The 13491-nt window shown below is 37.0% G+C and overlaps 1 protein-coding gene across 3 annotated transcripts in view; it reads left to right on the top strand.

Annotated features, from left to right (window-relative positions):
- Positions 1 to 8799, top strand: part of PRCP (prolylcarboxypeptidase) — a 76485-nt gene extending 67686 nt beyond the window's left edge. For all 3 annotated transcript variants that reach the window (XM_012469570.3, XM_021671830.2, XM_012469571.3), the window contains one exon: positions 8044 to 8799. In XM_012469570.3, coding sequence (XP_012324993.3) covers positions 8044 to 8260 — 217 coding nt within the window. In that variant the 3' untranslated portion in view covers positions 8261 to 8799. The remainder of the gene's footprint in view (positions 1 to 8043) is intronic.
- The last annotated feature ends 4692 nt before the right edge of the window (positions 8800 to 13491 follow it).

Raw genomic sequence — 13491 nt, 5'->3', positions numbered from 1 at the left:
CCACAGGTGTGTCTATTCTGTGTACTTTACGGCCACTAGCTATAAAACATTTCTGGTTGCTGAGTAAGAAAGTGTCCAAGTATAGGCAAGGGGAAAGACTTCATGACTAAAACACCAAAAGCAATGGCAACAAAAGCCAAAATAGACAAATGGGATCTAAGTAAACTAAAGAGCTTCTGCACAGCAAAAGAAACTATCATCAGAGTGAACCAGCAACCTTCAGAATGGGAGAAAATTTTTGCAATCTATCCTTCTGACAAAAGGCTAATATCCAGAATCTACAAGAAACTTAAACAAATTTACAAGAAAAAAACAAATAACCCTATCAAAAAGTGGGCAAAGGATATGAACAGACACTTCTCAAAAGAAGACATTTATGTGGCCAACAAACATATGAAAAACAGTTCATCATCATTGGTCACTAGAGAAATGCAAATCAAAGCCACAATGAGATACCATCTCATGTCAGTTAGAATGGCAATCATTAAAAAGTCTGGAAACAACAGATGCTGGAGAGGATGTGGAGAAATAGGAATGCTTTTACACTGTTGGTGGAGTGTGAATTAGTTCAACCATTATGGAAGACAGTGTGGCGATTCCTCAAGGATCTAGAACCAGAAATACCATTTGACCCAGCAATCCTATTACTGGGTATATACCCAAAGGATTATAAATCATTCTATTATAAAGACACATGCACATGTATGTTTATTGCAGCACTATTCACAATATCAAAGACTTGGAACCAATCCAAATGCCCATCAGTGATAGACTGGATAAAGAAAATGTGGCATGTATATACCATGGAATACTATGCAGCCATAAAAAGGATGAGTTCATGTCCTTTGCAGGGACATGGATGAAGCTGGAAACCATCATTCTCAGCAAACTAACACAGGAACAGAAAATCAAACACCACATATTCTCACTTGTAAGTGGGAGTTGAACAATGAGAACACATGGACACAGGGAGGGGAACGTCATACACCGGGGCCTGTCAAGGGATGGGGACCAGGGGGAGGGTTAGGGTTAAAAGAAATACCTAATGTAGATGATGGGTTGATGGATGCATTAAACCACCATGGCACATGTATACCTATGTAACAAACCTGCATGTTCTGCCCATGTATACCAGAATTTAAAGTATAGTAATAATAATAATAATAAAGAAGGTGTCCAAGGAGGCCTGTGGAACGCATCTTGATCTTTTTGTCTAGGCTTCTCTCCCTAGGCTGCCTCACACGAATCCAAATTTGACTGCTTTTCTGGTTGGGAAGTTTAATCTTTAAGTGTTGGATTGGAGATTTTTCAGTTAAAGCTTTGAAGTCAGGTAGACCTTGATGCCATTCTTCTTCTTCCCTGAATTAGCTGCATGACCTTGGGCAAATTGCCAATTCATATTAGTTAGGAATAATAATGAGTACCTAATAGGGTTATTTCAAGGAATAAATTATTGTGGAAGTAAGCAACAGATATTGTCTGTTTTGTTCACTGTGGAGGCCCAATCAGTGCCTGATATATAGTAGGTACTCAGTAGACATTTGTTTACCTGTTAATAGTCTTATTACAGCAATTCTTTTTTTATTCCACAATTGTTTTTTGGGGAGAAGATTTGTTTTCTTTCCCAACTCGTAGACATTATTTTGCCAACTGTCATTCTCAGTTATTTTAGTATAGATCCAAAAGGGAGTCCCTGAGGAGCTGGTTAGTTTAACATCATTTCTCAGGCCAATTAATTGTTGCCAGCGACTAAGTGAAGCTCCCTGTTGGGGGAATTTTATCCAGGCATCTAGATCCTCTCATGAGAGCTAGCATTTTTTTTTTTTTTTGTTGTAGATTTCCCAGTGATCGGTTTAGCTTTCATAGGTCTAGGACCAAGAAATTCAAGTCCATGTGCATCTTAGGTCTCTCAGCAACTCCAAACACTGTTGCTAAGCCACTAGGCTATTTCAGATGACCTTTTAAATCAAATGCAGTTTGCTTATTATGTGGCTGTTGGGATAGCTTTTTTGTTTTGCAAATAATGGAGAGTTTCCTATCTGGGTTGGGCTTGTCAAATTGGAATAATGATAAAGGCGATTTGTTTATTTAAGAGATTCCAACTCCTTGTGTAGTTTACTTTAAAAGTTTATCTGGTAGTTGAAAACTAAGGCTTCTATTTTATATGAGTTTTCTTTTTGTTTTTAATAAAACCACAAAAAAGTTAACTTCTGGAGTGTAGTTTTTTTTTTTTTTTTTTTTTTTTTTTTTTTTTTTTTTTTTTAAAGAATGATGTTAAGTTGCAATTGAACAGAGGATAGGCAATTTTTTTTTTTTTTTTGGGGACGGAGTCTTGCTCTGTCATTCAGGCTAGAGTGCAGTGGCATGATCTTGGCTCACTGCAACTTCTACCTCCTGGGTCCGAGCCATTCTCCTGCCTTAACCTCCCAAGTAGCTGGAACTATAGGCATGTGCCACCATGCCCATTTTTGTATTTTTAGTAGAAGTGGGGTTTCACCATGTTGGGCAGACTGGTCTCGAACTCCTGATCTCAAGTGATCCGTCCACCTTGGCCCCCCAAAGTGCTGGGATTACAGGCGTGAGCCACCGTGCCTGGCCAGGACAGGCAATTTTAAATTGTATTTCAAACACACAAAAACTTATTGTGCCTAAATGTTTTTTTCTCATATAATTTGTACATTTATATTTTCATTTTATATTATAATAATATAAAAAATACTTATTATGCTTACAGAATATGGTAATAACTATAATGACATCATACATTTGTGTAGTATTTATAGTTTATTTATTTCCACATATATTATTTGACTTGGGCCTCACAATAGTTCTCTGAGAGAAGGATATTATCTTTCTTAAAAAACATTTTTTTCGATAATCCACATGAGAACTGAGGTTCACAAGAGTCAGTAACTTACCCAACGTCATGCAGCTAGTAAGGATGTACAGCTTAGATCTGCTGAAGTAATTCATTGTTCTTTCCACTATTAACACACAGCTGAAGGTCAGTCTCTTTATATTTGTATTAATCATTTATATAAACTTTTCTTTCCCATGTAAAAAGTACTGAAGTGATTTACAACGTGTTTATGAACTTGCATATGTATATTTATAGATGTCTAGGATGGGCATCCAATATAAGGCCACAGACAACTAGATACTTTTTAAGTTCATTCAGTAATTTTTTGGGGGGGCTCCTACTGTGAGCCAGGTCTGCTTCTAGGAACTGAGTGATATAGAAATAAACAAAATGGACAAAAATCTCTGCCCTCATGGAGTTCTAGTTTGAGAGATAGATAATGAAACAAGATAGAACTTATAAATATGTTAAAAGGATATAAGTGACAAAAAGAAAAAAATGAACTGGGGAAAGGGTCTATAAAATGTCATAGGGAGGGAAAACAATTGAAATATTTTATTAGCGTGACCAGGAAGATGTCAACAAGGGGTAACTTGTAAAAAATGATATAGAGGAATTAAAGGAGCTAACCACGAAGTTGGTGGGGTAAGAGGATTAACCAAAGGCAAAGGTCTTGAAAGAGAAGTGTCCCCAGCATGTTCTTCTTCAGGTGAAGTAAGGTCAGTGTGGCTGGAGTGGAGTTAGTGAGAGAGTAATAGATGAAATCAGGGAGGGAGCAGAGGCCCCGCATCATGTAGAAACTTGTTGGTTCTAGTAAGGACTCAGGTTTTTATGATGAATGAGATAGGAAAACTTGGAACATTTTGAGAAAAGGAATGACATAATCTGCTTCAGGTTTTAGCAGGATCCAGTTGGCTGCTCTATGGATATTAAATTGTAGGGAGACAAGAGTAGAAGCAGGAAGATCAGTTAAAAGGCTATTGTCGTAACTCAGGCTAGTGATAATGGTGACTTGGATCAGGGTGGTGCAGTGGAGGTAGTGGAAAATGGTTGGATTATGGATATATTTGAAGATACAGATGACAGGATTTGTTGACAGATTGTGTGTTAAACAATGAGAAGATTAAAGAGTAAAAACAAAACGATTAAAGAGTGACACCAAACTTTTTGGCCTGAGCAACTGAAAGGATAGACTTTCCACTAACTGAGATTGGGAAGATGGCAGAAGGGACTGGTTGGCATTTGGGGAGTATCTGGAACTGCTAAGTGTCTAATTTGACTTCCATGTAAAAATGTCAAATAGACAGTTGAACTTTGGTTCTGAAGTTTAGGGGAATAATCCTGGCTAGATATATTATTTGGCAGTCCTATGTGTATAGGTTGTACTTATAGCTGAGAAGTTTTTTGATGATTATGCAAATTATGGGAATAATTTCATGTATTTGATAATGTGAGCTTAAAGATTTTTTATTTCAGGCTTTGAAAATAATATTAGCAAAATGGAGTTTGCATTAAACAAATATCAGGATACATATAAACGTTCTATAAGTGATTCCAAGTGGTAGGTAGGTAGGTAAAGATACGCCAAGAGGTACCATAGAAGGGGAAAGTAATCTAATACTTGCCATGGGTGGAACACTCAGATCCAGGTATTTCAGTGACAGTTTTTTTTCCTAAGGAATGTGTTTCCATGAGATCAGGTAGATGAGAGGCAGACCTGAGACTGGAACCAGTGTGTCTGATCCCAAAGCTCATGTTCTTCTTACTCTGCAGCACACAAGTTAAGAGACTGTGAACTGTCGACTTCCAACAGCAGTCATGTTTCTGTGAAATGCAATGTCGTATAAATTTAAGCGTTGGACTAGGGTTTTTAGAGCTGTGTTTGAATCTCAGATTTGCTAAGTCAAATGATTTTGGCAAGCCTTTTAACCTCTTGGGTATTAGTTTTCTCATCTATTAAAGAATTGTAATTAAACCTACTTCATAGGGTTGTTACAATGAAAAAATGTGAAAGGCTTTGTAAACACTAATGCAATCTATGCATAATATGTTATACTAGGGAAAAATTTGATTTAAATAGCATCAAGAATAAAATACTTTGGCAAAAGTATTAATTTAGCAAAAGAAGTGCAAGATGTATACATTGGAGACAAAGAAATTAAAAATTGCTGCCTTTAAATGGAAAGACAGCTCACGTTAAGTGTTAATACTACTAAGTGTTAATGCTATTAGTATTATGCTATTATTAATAGCATTAACACTTATTAACAATATTAAGTATTAATAGTATTAGCATTAATACTATTAAGTATTATTAATAGTATTAATATATTATTAACAGTATTAATACAATTGTGTTATTATTAACACTATTAATATTAATATTAATATTATTATACCATTAAGATGACTTAATAGTATTGTGTTAATACTTAAGTGTTAATACTATCAAGATGTATTAATACTACTAAGTGTTAATACTATTAAGATGACTATGCTCCTCAGGTTGATCCACAGATTCAATGTGATCTCTATCAAATTTCCAGCTGGCCTTTTTTTTAAAAAATAGAAATTAACAAGCTGCTCCTGAAATTTATATGGGAATATAAGGAATCCAGAATAGCCGAAACAATCTTGAAAAGGAAGAACAAACTTGAAGAACTCACACTTCCTGATTGCAAACTTATTACAAAGCTACAGTCAATATAGTGTGATACTGGCATAAGGATATATATAGATATATAGATAAGTGGAAGAGAATTGAGTGTCCAGAAGTCAAACCTTATATGTATGGCCTATTGATTTTCAACAAAAGTAGCAAGACTATTCATTGAGAAAAGAATAGTTTTTTCAACAAATGATGCTGGGAAAACTGGAGATCTGCATACAGAAGAATGAGGGTCGCTCCCTATTTCATACCATAACAAAAAAATCAACTCAGAATAGATCAAAGGCTTAAATGTAAGAGCTAAAGTGATAAATCTCATAGAGGAAAACTTAGAAATAAATCTTCATCACCATGGGTTAGACAGCAGTTTGTTGGATACAATACCAAATACACAAAGAGAAAAAATAGATAAATTTGACTTCATGAAAATGAAAAACATGTGCTGCAAATGATACTATCAAGAAAGTTAGAAGATAGTCTGCAGAATGGGAGAAAATATTTGCAATTCATACTTGTATCCAGAATAGATAAGGCTTTGTAAACAATACCAGCAAAATGGAGTTTGTGTTAAACAAGTATCAGGACACACATAAAAATGTTCTATAAGTGATTTCAAGTGGTATGCAAGTAAAGATATGGCAAGAGGTGCCATACAAGGGCTTGCCATGGGCTGAGTACTTAGATCCAGGTATTTCAATGACAGTTTTTTCCCTAAGTAATCTGTTTCCGTGAGATTAGGTAGATGAGAGGCAGGCCTGAGACTGGAACAAAAGTGTTTGATCCCAAGCCTCATGCTTTTCTTACTCTGCAGTACACAACAGAGTATGAGCTCTCACTCAAGAATAAAAAGACATATAACCCTCATTAAAAAATGAGTAAAGATAAAGATGTGACTAGGCATTTTTCCAAAGAAGATATACAAATGGCCAGTCAGCACATAAGATCTTTAAATCCCATCAGTCTCTTGGGAAATGCAAATTAAAACCACAGTGAAATACCATTTAATACTTACTAGCCTAGGATGTCTAAAATAGATAACAATAAGTGTTGAAGAAAGTGGAACCCTCAACAATTGCTACTCAGAGTATAAAATGGTGCAGTCCCTTTGGAAAGTAGTCCGGCAGTTAATAGATTGTTACCATATGTCCTAGAAATTCCTAAGTATATGCCTAAGAGAAGTGAAATCATACATCCACACAAAAACTTGTATGTGAATGTTCAAAGGAGCAATACTAATAGCTAAAAAGTGAAAACAACACAAATGTGCATCAAATGATGAAGAGAGAAATGAAATATGATGTATCCATACAATGAAATATTATTTGGCAATAAAAAGGAACATGTACTGATTCATGCCACGACATGGATAAAACTTGAAAACATTAAGCAAAGTGAAAGAGGCCAGTTCCAAAAGACCACCTATTATTTAATTCCATTTGTATGAAATGTCCAGAATAGGCAAATATATAGATTCAGAAAATAGATTCATGGTTTCCTGGGGTTGAGAGCAAGATAGGAAGATGGGTAGTGACTGCTAATGAGTATGGGTTTGTATTTGGGGTGATGAAAATGTTCTCAAATGGTGTGTGGTGCTGGTTGCACAATTCTAAGTATACAAAAAACCATTGAATTGTGTATTTTAAATGAATGAATTCTGTGGTAGATGAATTATGTCTCAACAAAACTGTCCAGAAATATTATTAGGGATGCTGTCTGTGGTTATATTGGGTTTTTTACTCAGTTAAATTAAATAGTTTCAATGACTGATCCTGTTTACATTATTCTAAATTGTGTTGTGTGAACCAGCTGAGACTAATAACCTGGTAGAATTTCCTTAACTTTAAAGCTAATGTAAAATGAGGATTTTTGAGTAATACCCAAATTTTCTGATTCTAGTTCCTGGCGTCATTTTTCAGATCTACCATCCTGTTTTCCAAAGTACTGTACTGTATTGGACAAAAAATGCAGCTTCTTCCTTTCCTCCCTTCCTCCCTCCCTTTCTTCCTTCTTCCCTCCATCAAGAAGACGGGGTTTCACCATGTTGCCCAGGCTAGTCTCAAACTCCCGGGCTTAAGTGATTCACCATCTCAGCCTTCCAAAGAGCTGAAATTATAAGCATGAGCCACTGGGCCTGGCCTGTTATCTCTGTTGTACAGATTAGGAAACTGAGTCAGGAAACGTGCATTATATAACTTTTGAATGATGAAATGAGGATTGAAATTCAGGTTTCTAAATTTCATATCCCAGTACAGTCTAGGATGATTTATGGGAACACTTCCTTCAATAATCTCTGGTTCTGTTTTTTTTTTTTTTTGCAGTTGGTTGCAGGAATATTGCAAAACTCCAGTATGAAGCATCTTTCCATATGATAAATTAGATCCTCAGATCAAATCCACCAGGCTATAAGTTTATAATTTTAGGTGTTAAGCATATAATAGGTTTCTCTTAGCTTTATCTGAGTGTCAATATGAAAAACTAACAACTTTATTTTTTCTTCTTTTTTTTCCACTTGCAGCAATGGTGAACTAGACCCCTGGTCAGGAGGTGGAGTAACTAAGGATATCACAGACACTCTGGTTGCAGTCACCATCTCAGAGGGGGCCCACCACTTAGATCTCCGTGCCAAAAATGCCTTAGATCCCACGTCTGTGCTGTTAGCCCGCTCCTTGGAAGTTAGACATATGAAGAATTGGATCAGAGATTTCTATGACAATACGGGAAAACGGCACTGAGAAACTTTTGATATTTTTCAGTTTCTTCTTTTATGTTCATACCACCACATTCCCATTTACTTTGATTTTCTACATGCAATTACTTTCTCTTGTTTATCATTAGATTTGATGGGGCCACGGTTGAGATAGAATAGAGGGTGATGATGGTAAGAGCAGCTGTCCCATGCGTGTGATTTCCTGGGTTCTCACTGTCTTTGCACCATATCTAGGAAGAATCTTCTTGATAGCTCTCCCACACCATCAGTGGCCCTCACAACTGGAGCAGAGTTCCTAACTGCCTTTCATAAGAGGGAGAGTTAATTCCTTTGTATCTCTGCAAGCAGAGATTTCTCCTTGGTTTTGTGATTGAAGTCTCTTTGGCGCATTTGTAAGTCCCCATCCCTACCCTACAAAAAGTAAAAGCAGAAGATAGATAAAAAATGATGTAATTGCAGCTGGTAGGATGTCTGGTGCCAATCCAGGAAATGAGAGCCATTTCTTTTGTACTGGATTTAATGACTTTGAACTGTGCTGTAAATAAAAAATACAGCTGGACCTTATACCTATGTGTTGCTTCTGAAACTCACTCTGACTCCGGCTGTTGGGAATGCTGTGTGCACTGGGCTTAGCTGTTTTTGGAGAGTCCTTTAATTTTTTTCTCTTTCACTTGGCAGCTTTTCCTAGTTCTGGGATGTTGGCCACTGTGGTACTGCCAGTAAGAAATCTGGCCTTTTTCTGCTCCATTTCTCTTTGTTTCTAAGGTCAGTTTTGTGGTAATTTGGTTAAATTCTGCCAGTTTAGGAAAATGACTCTGTTTTGTCTTTTTAAATCTAAGCAAGCTTTATGTCATAGTCACTAATTATATTTCAGTAAGAATCCTTTAAAATGGATTATATTATATTCTACTATTCCAAAAGCAGAATATAATATTTAGCTTTTAAATTTTTTAAATTTTATTTTCTGATAGTTGTTACTGCTATCATTAAAACCAGAAGTATCAGACAAACAGGCAGGTGCACAAGAACTTTTCTGTATGACTTCCAAAAGACAAGCTGACTAACTCATGCAGGCAGCATATTTGACATTAATAAATGGCCAAGCCATTCCTATTTCCAAGGGGTTGGCTTCTTTCAAGCAGTTCTTACACTGAGACCTTTCTTCAGAAGAGCTTTTCTAGGATAACAAATAGGGTTGGATCAAAACCTTTCAGGGACACAGAGAGAGAGAGAGAGTGAGAAAGAGAGAGACTAACAGTTTCTACTCTGTTGAAACATTTCTTCCTTGTTTCTTTTCATTTTCTTTCAATAATTTTTTTTTCTTCAACCTGCCTTGGGAACATTTTGCTTGGTCATTTCTAAGGCACTTATTATTTTTTTTTAAAGTGCAGATATAGAGTTCATTCTTGGGGCAGAAGGCTGAAATATTTTTTTTACATCCCCTGGCATCTGGGAGATACAGGAAAATCTTTGTCTTGTTTTAGAAGCCTTCAGTTCTCATTGTAATGAGTTGTCTATCAAAGCATTTGGTCACTATTTTTGTTTCAGCATCAGAGAACAATCTATTGGGGTGGGAATTTAAGGGTCAAAACAATACTAGTTTTTATGTCTTGTCAACTAAGAAATTATATAATGCAGGGTTTATGGGCTTAATAGAGGATATTCTTACAATTTATTTTACAGGTTTAGAGTTTTTTTCCTTGTTTAGAATCTTTAAAATACTTTGCCATTTTATTTAATATTGATTGTTTGGATGAGTTGCATCATTCTGAAGAAACTGCAAAAATATAGATTTTTTTGGCAAGCATAATTTTATCCTATTACTGTATGCATTTTATGAATATAGATAGCAGCCTTAATTGAAGTGAGTATAATTATAATATGCTAAAGTTTAATTTTAAAATGAAAATGAATTGGAGTGTCAGATAAGCCTTATTATTTAAAGCATCCCTCTAATAAAACTGCACTTTTTACTCACAGGGAAAGAGAGACATGGAGACTTGAGTGCTTTTTATTTTTATTTTTTTCAAATCCCAAGAGCTTAGAAAGAATTGGGTGCTTTTTATTTTCTGTTTTTGTTACTTTAACTGCCTGGATTCAATGAGTAAAACTAAAGAAATTTAGGGGGACTTTCTTAGGGAATCTGTAGTGCCAAGAGGTTATCCAGAAGAGCTGGTGTCTAAGGCAGCATATTAGAGGGCGAAGGCCCCTGAGATATCCAGTTCAACTCTTATCATTTTGTAATAGAGAGAATTGTGGCCTAGAGAGAAGGAACTTGTCTAAGGCCTCACAGCTCCTCTGTGGGAAAGCTGGTGCAGAACTGGGGCTCATTTTTGGCAGATTTTGTTTGCTTCATTTTACTGGTACAGTTTAATTTTTGTTTGGATTCAAGCAACAAAAGCCTACAAAACCAGCTTAAGGAAAAGAAACGTTTTAAAACAGCAAGATCAGTGCCAGGACTTGGGTTACTAGGAATCATGGGGAACTAGAACTAGGGTCTGGAAAGTCGTTGAAAATTAGTACTACTGTGTACTATTTCACTTTCAACAGCGGTGACCTGTTGTCAGACTGTGGTTTGGAATTGTTTGTCAGATGTCTACAATTCAGTAGGCAGTGTAAAGCATGCATCAGAATTACCCAAAAGGGCTTGTAAAAATGCTGATTGCTGAGCCCCATCCCAGAGTTTCTAACACGTCTTGGGACAGATCTTGGGAAGGTGCTTTTCTAACAAGTTCACAGGTGATGCTGGAGCATCACACTTTGAGAGTCACTAGTTGAAAGAATCTGAAATTTGAATTTGAATTTAGTTCACCTTACTTCCGTCACCCTGCGTCACTCAACTGAGTGTGGGAGCCCTGCCTAATTCATCTTAGAATTAGGCTTTATTCTCCCTCTACAGACCAGCTTACTTTTCTCTATTTGCACAAGGCGCACCATGACTTCTTAGAATGGTGTCCTCAGCCCTCTGAGGGAGCAATGCCTCACAAATTCACAACTCTCAGGTAGTTAGGGAAGGACAGGGCCATGAAAACATGGTTACAGAGATGTACTTCTTAGGATGGGGGAAGCAGTTCAGGCAACTCAATCACACGGCATCTATCACACAGTTTCTTGGAGCACAGGTATCCAACAAAATGCCAGTAACTTGTGTAGTAGAAAGACCTATACTTATTGTTGAGCAAGTGTGGAAAATAAGGGGACAAATGAAGTTAAATAGTTGTTTTGTATATCTATAGATAGTATGTGACTCTCCTAAATGGTGATTGAGAATACAACTTTTTATGTTCTTAACAGAGGCATAAGGAATTGGTCTAGAACCTGAAAAATGCAATGGTGAAAAAGCAAACACAGCACCTAATTTAATAAAGTTTGTGTTCTGCTAAGAGAAAGACATGACATGTCAAGTTATATGTTACAATGATAAGTGTTATGAAGAGTTGAGGCTATTAGGACATTAATTGCAATCTAATAGGAAAATAGAAAGAGATTAATTGCTAAATGTCCTACTCTAATGGCCCCAACTCTTGATAACACTAAATGTTAAATGTTTAGCATTTAGACAATGTGAGGTAGTCTGGGGGAATAGCAGTGCCTTTTTGAGGTGTCACATTTTAGCTGTGATCTAAATGATGAATGGGAGGTATACTAGGAAGAGGAGTGGAGAAAATGACATGAGCAAAAACCCTGAGTGTAGCATATTCAAGGAACTGAAAGAAAGCCACTGCAATGGGAAACAACCACAGAGAATGTGACATAAGATGAATATGAAGACATGGGCAGTGGGAATGCTCATTCAAGTAGAATTATATGGATGAAAAACCTTTGATGGGTTTTAATCAGGGGTGTGACATGAATAGATTTTCATTGAAAAGGACTGCTCTGGCTATAGAGTATGCATTGTAGGGACAAGCAAATAATGTAGGAGACCCCAGTTGCAGTTGTCAAGTTAAGAGAAGAAGGTAGTTTTAACTAGAGTGGTAGAGATGGAGATAAGGAGAAGTGGAAAAATTGGAGACAGATATTGTAAAGAAAGTCAACAGGATTTGGTAATAGGTTCTATGTGAGATATGAGTTGGGCAGGTGTCAAAGATGATGATGTCTGGTTTGTGCACTTGGATAGATGATGGTGCCATATACAGGAGAAGGAGCCCTGGAGGGTGGCCTGGTTTGACAGGAAGACTTGAGTTCAGTTTTGTCATGCTGAGTTGTATGAACTTTTGAAATAACCAAGTGGAGCTAGCTGTCAAGTAGGGTTGTTGGACATAGAGATGTGGAACTCAGTGTGTGCTGGAGAGTCATGGTGAGTAGATGGCAATCAAAGCATGGGCTCAAGGCACTAGTGTTTGAGAAACATATTTCAGGAGCTCATACTGTACTTTCCTTACCCTGATACTTGTTAAAGAAATATCCAAACACCCTAATTCACCTACATATGACTCTACTAATCCAAGACACCACTGAGCCCCAGTACAGCCTTTCCTTAAATTACCTCTCTGGATCCACTTCCCATTTTTACTGCCACCCTTCACTTTCCTAATAATCCTGCACTTCAGCTGTACCAAACTTCTCATTATTCTGAAATACTGCTCTTCTGTCTAAAATTCCTTTGTCAGCACCAACCTCCATTTTTTTTTTGAGATGGAATCTTGTTCTGTAGCCCAGGCTAGAGTACAGTGCTATAATCTCAGCTCACTGCAACCTCCATCTCCTAGGCTCAAGCAGTTCTCCTGCTTCCTCCTCAGACTCCTGAGTAGCTGGGATTACAGACATGCACCAACATGCCCAGCTAATTTTTGTATTTTTAGTAGAGATGGGGTTTCACCATGTTGCCCACACTGGTCTTGAACTCCTGACCTCAGGTGATCCACCCGCCTTGGCTTCCCAAAGTACTAGGATTACAGGCATGACTCACAGCGCCCAGCCTCCAATATTTTTTTTACTGACAAACTGCTGTGCATCATTTAAAGCCAAGATCAGTTTGATTGCCTTCCCTGTGAACTCTTTCCCAGCTTTCCTAAAGGAAATAATTCCTTATCTGTGCTCTCACAGAACCAGGTTTATACCTAGTGTGTCAGCTAGAACGTAAACTCCACCAAGGTGGGGATTGTCTGTCTGCTTTTCTAGCACTTTAAACAGTACCTGACCACCTCTTATTAGTCCTTGTCTTCAGAGAGCTTGGTTTTCCTAAAAACAGGGTCAGAACATTAAGCAAAATATTATAACTTAGGATATATATACCTTCGAAACTGGAACAGC

Source organism: Aotus nancymaae, unplaced genomic scaffold (genome assembly GCF_030222135.1).
Source record: "Aotus nancymaae isolate 86718 unplaced genomic scaffold, 86718_ANA_hifiasm-v0.15.2.pri h1tg000059l, whole genome shotgun sequence".
Classification (NCBI taxonomy): domain Eukaryota; kingdom Metazoa; phylum Chordata; class Mammalia; order Primates; family Aotidae; genus Aotus; species Aotus nancymaae.
The sequence above is the reverse complement of the archived record's forward strand: the minus strand, read 5'-3'. Positions and strand labels throughout refer to the sequence as shown.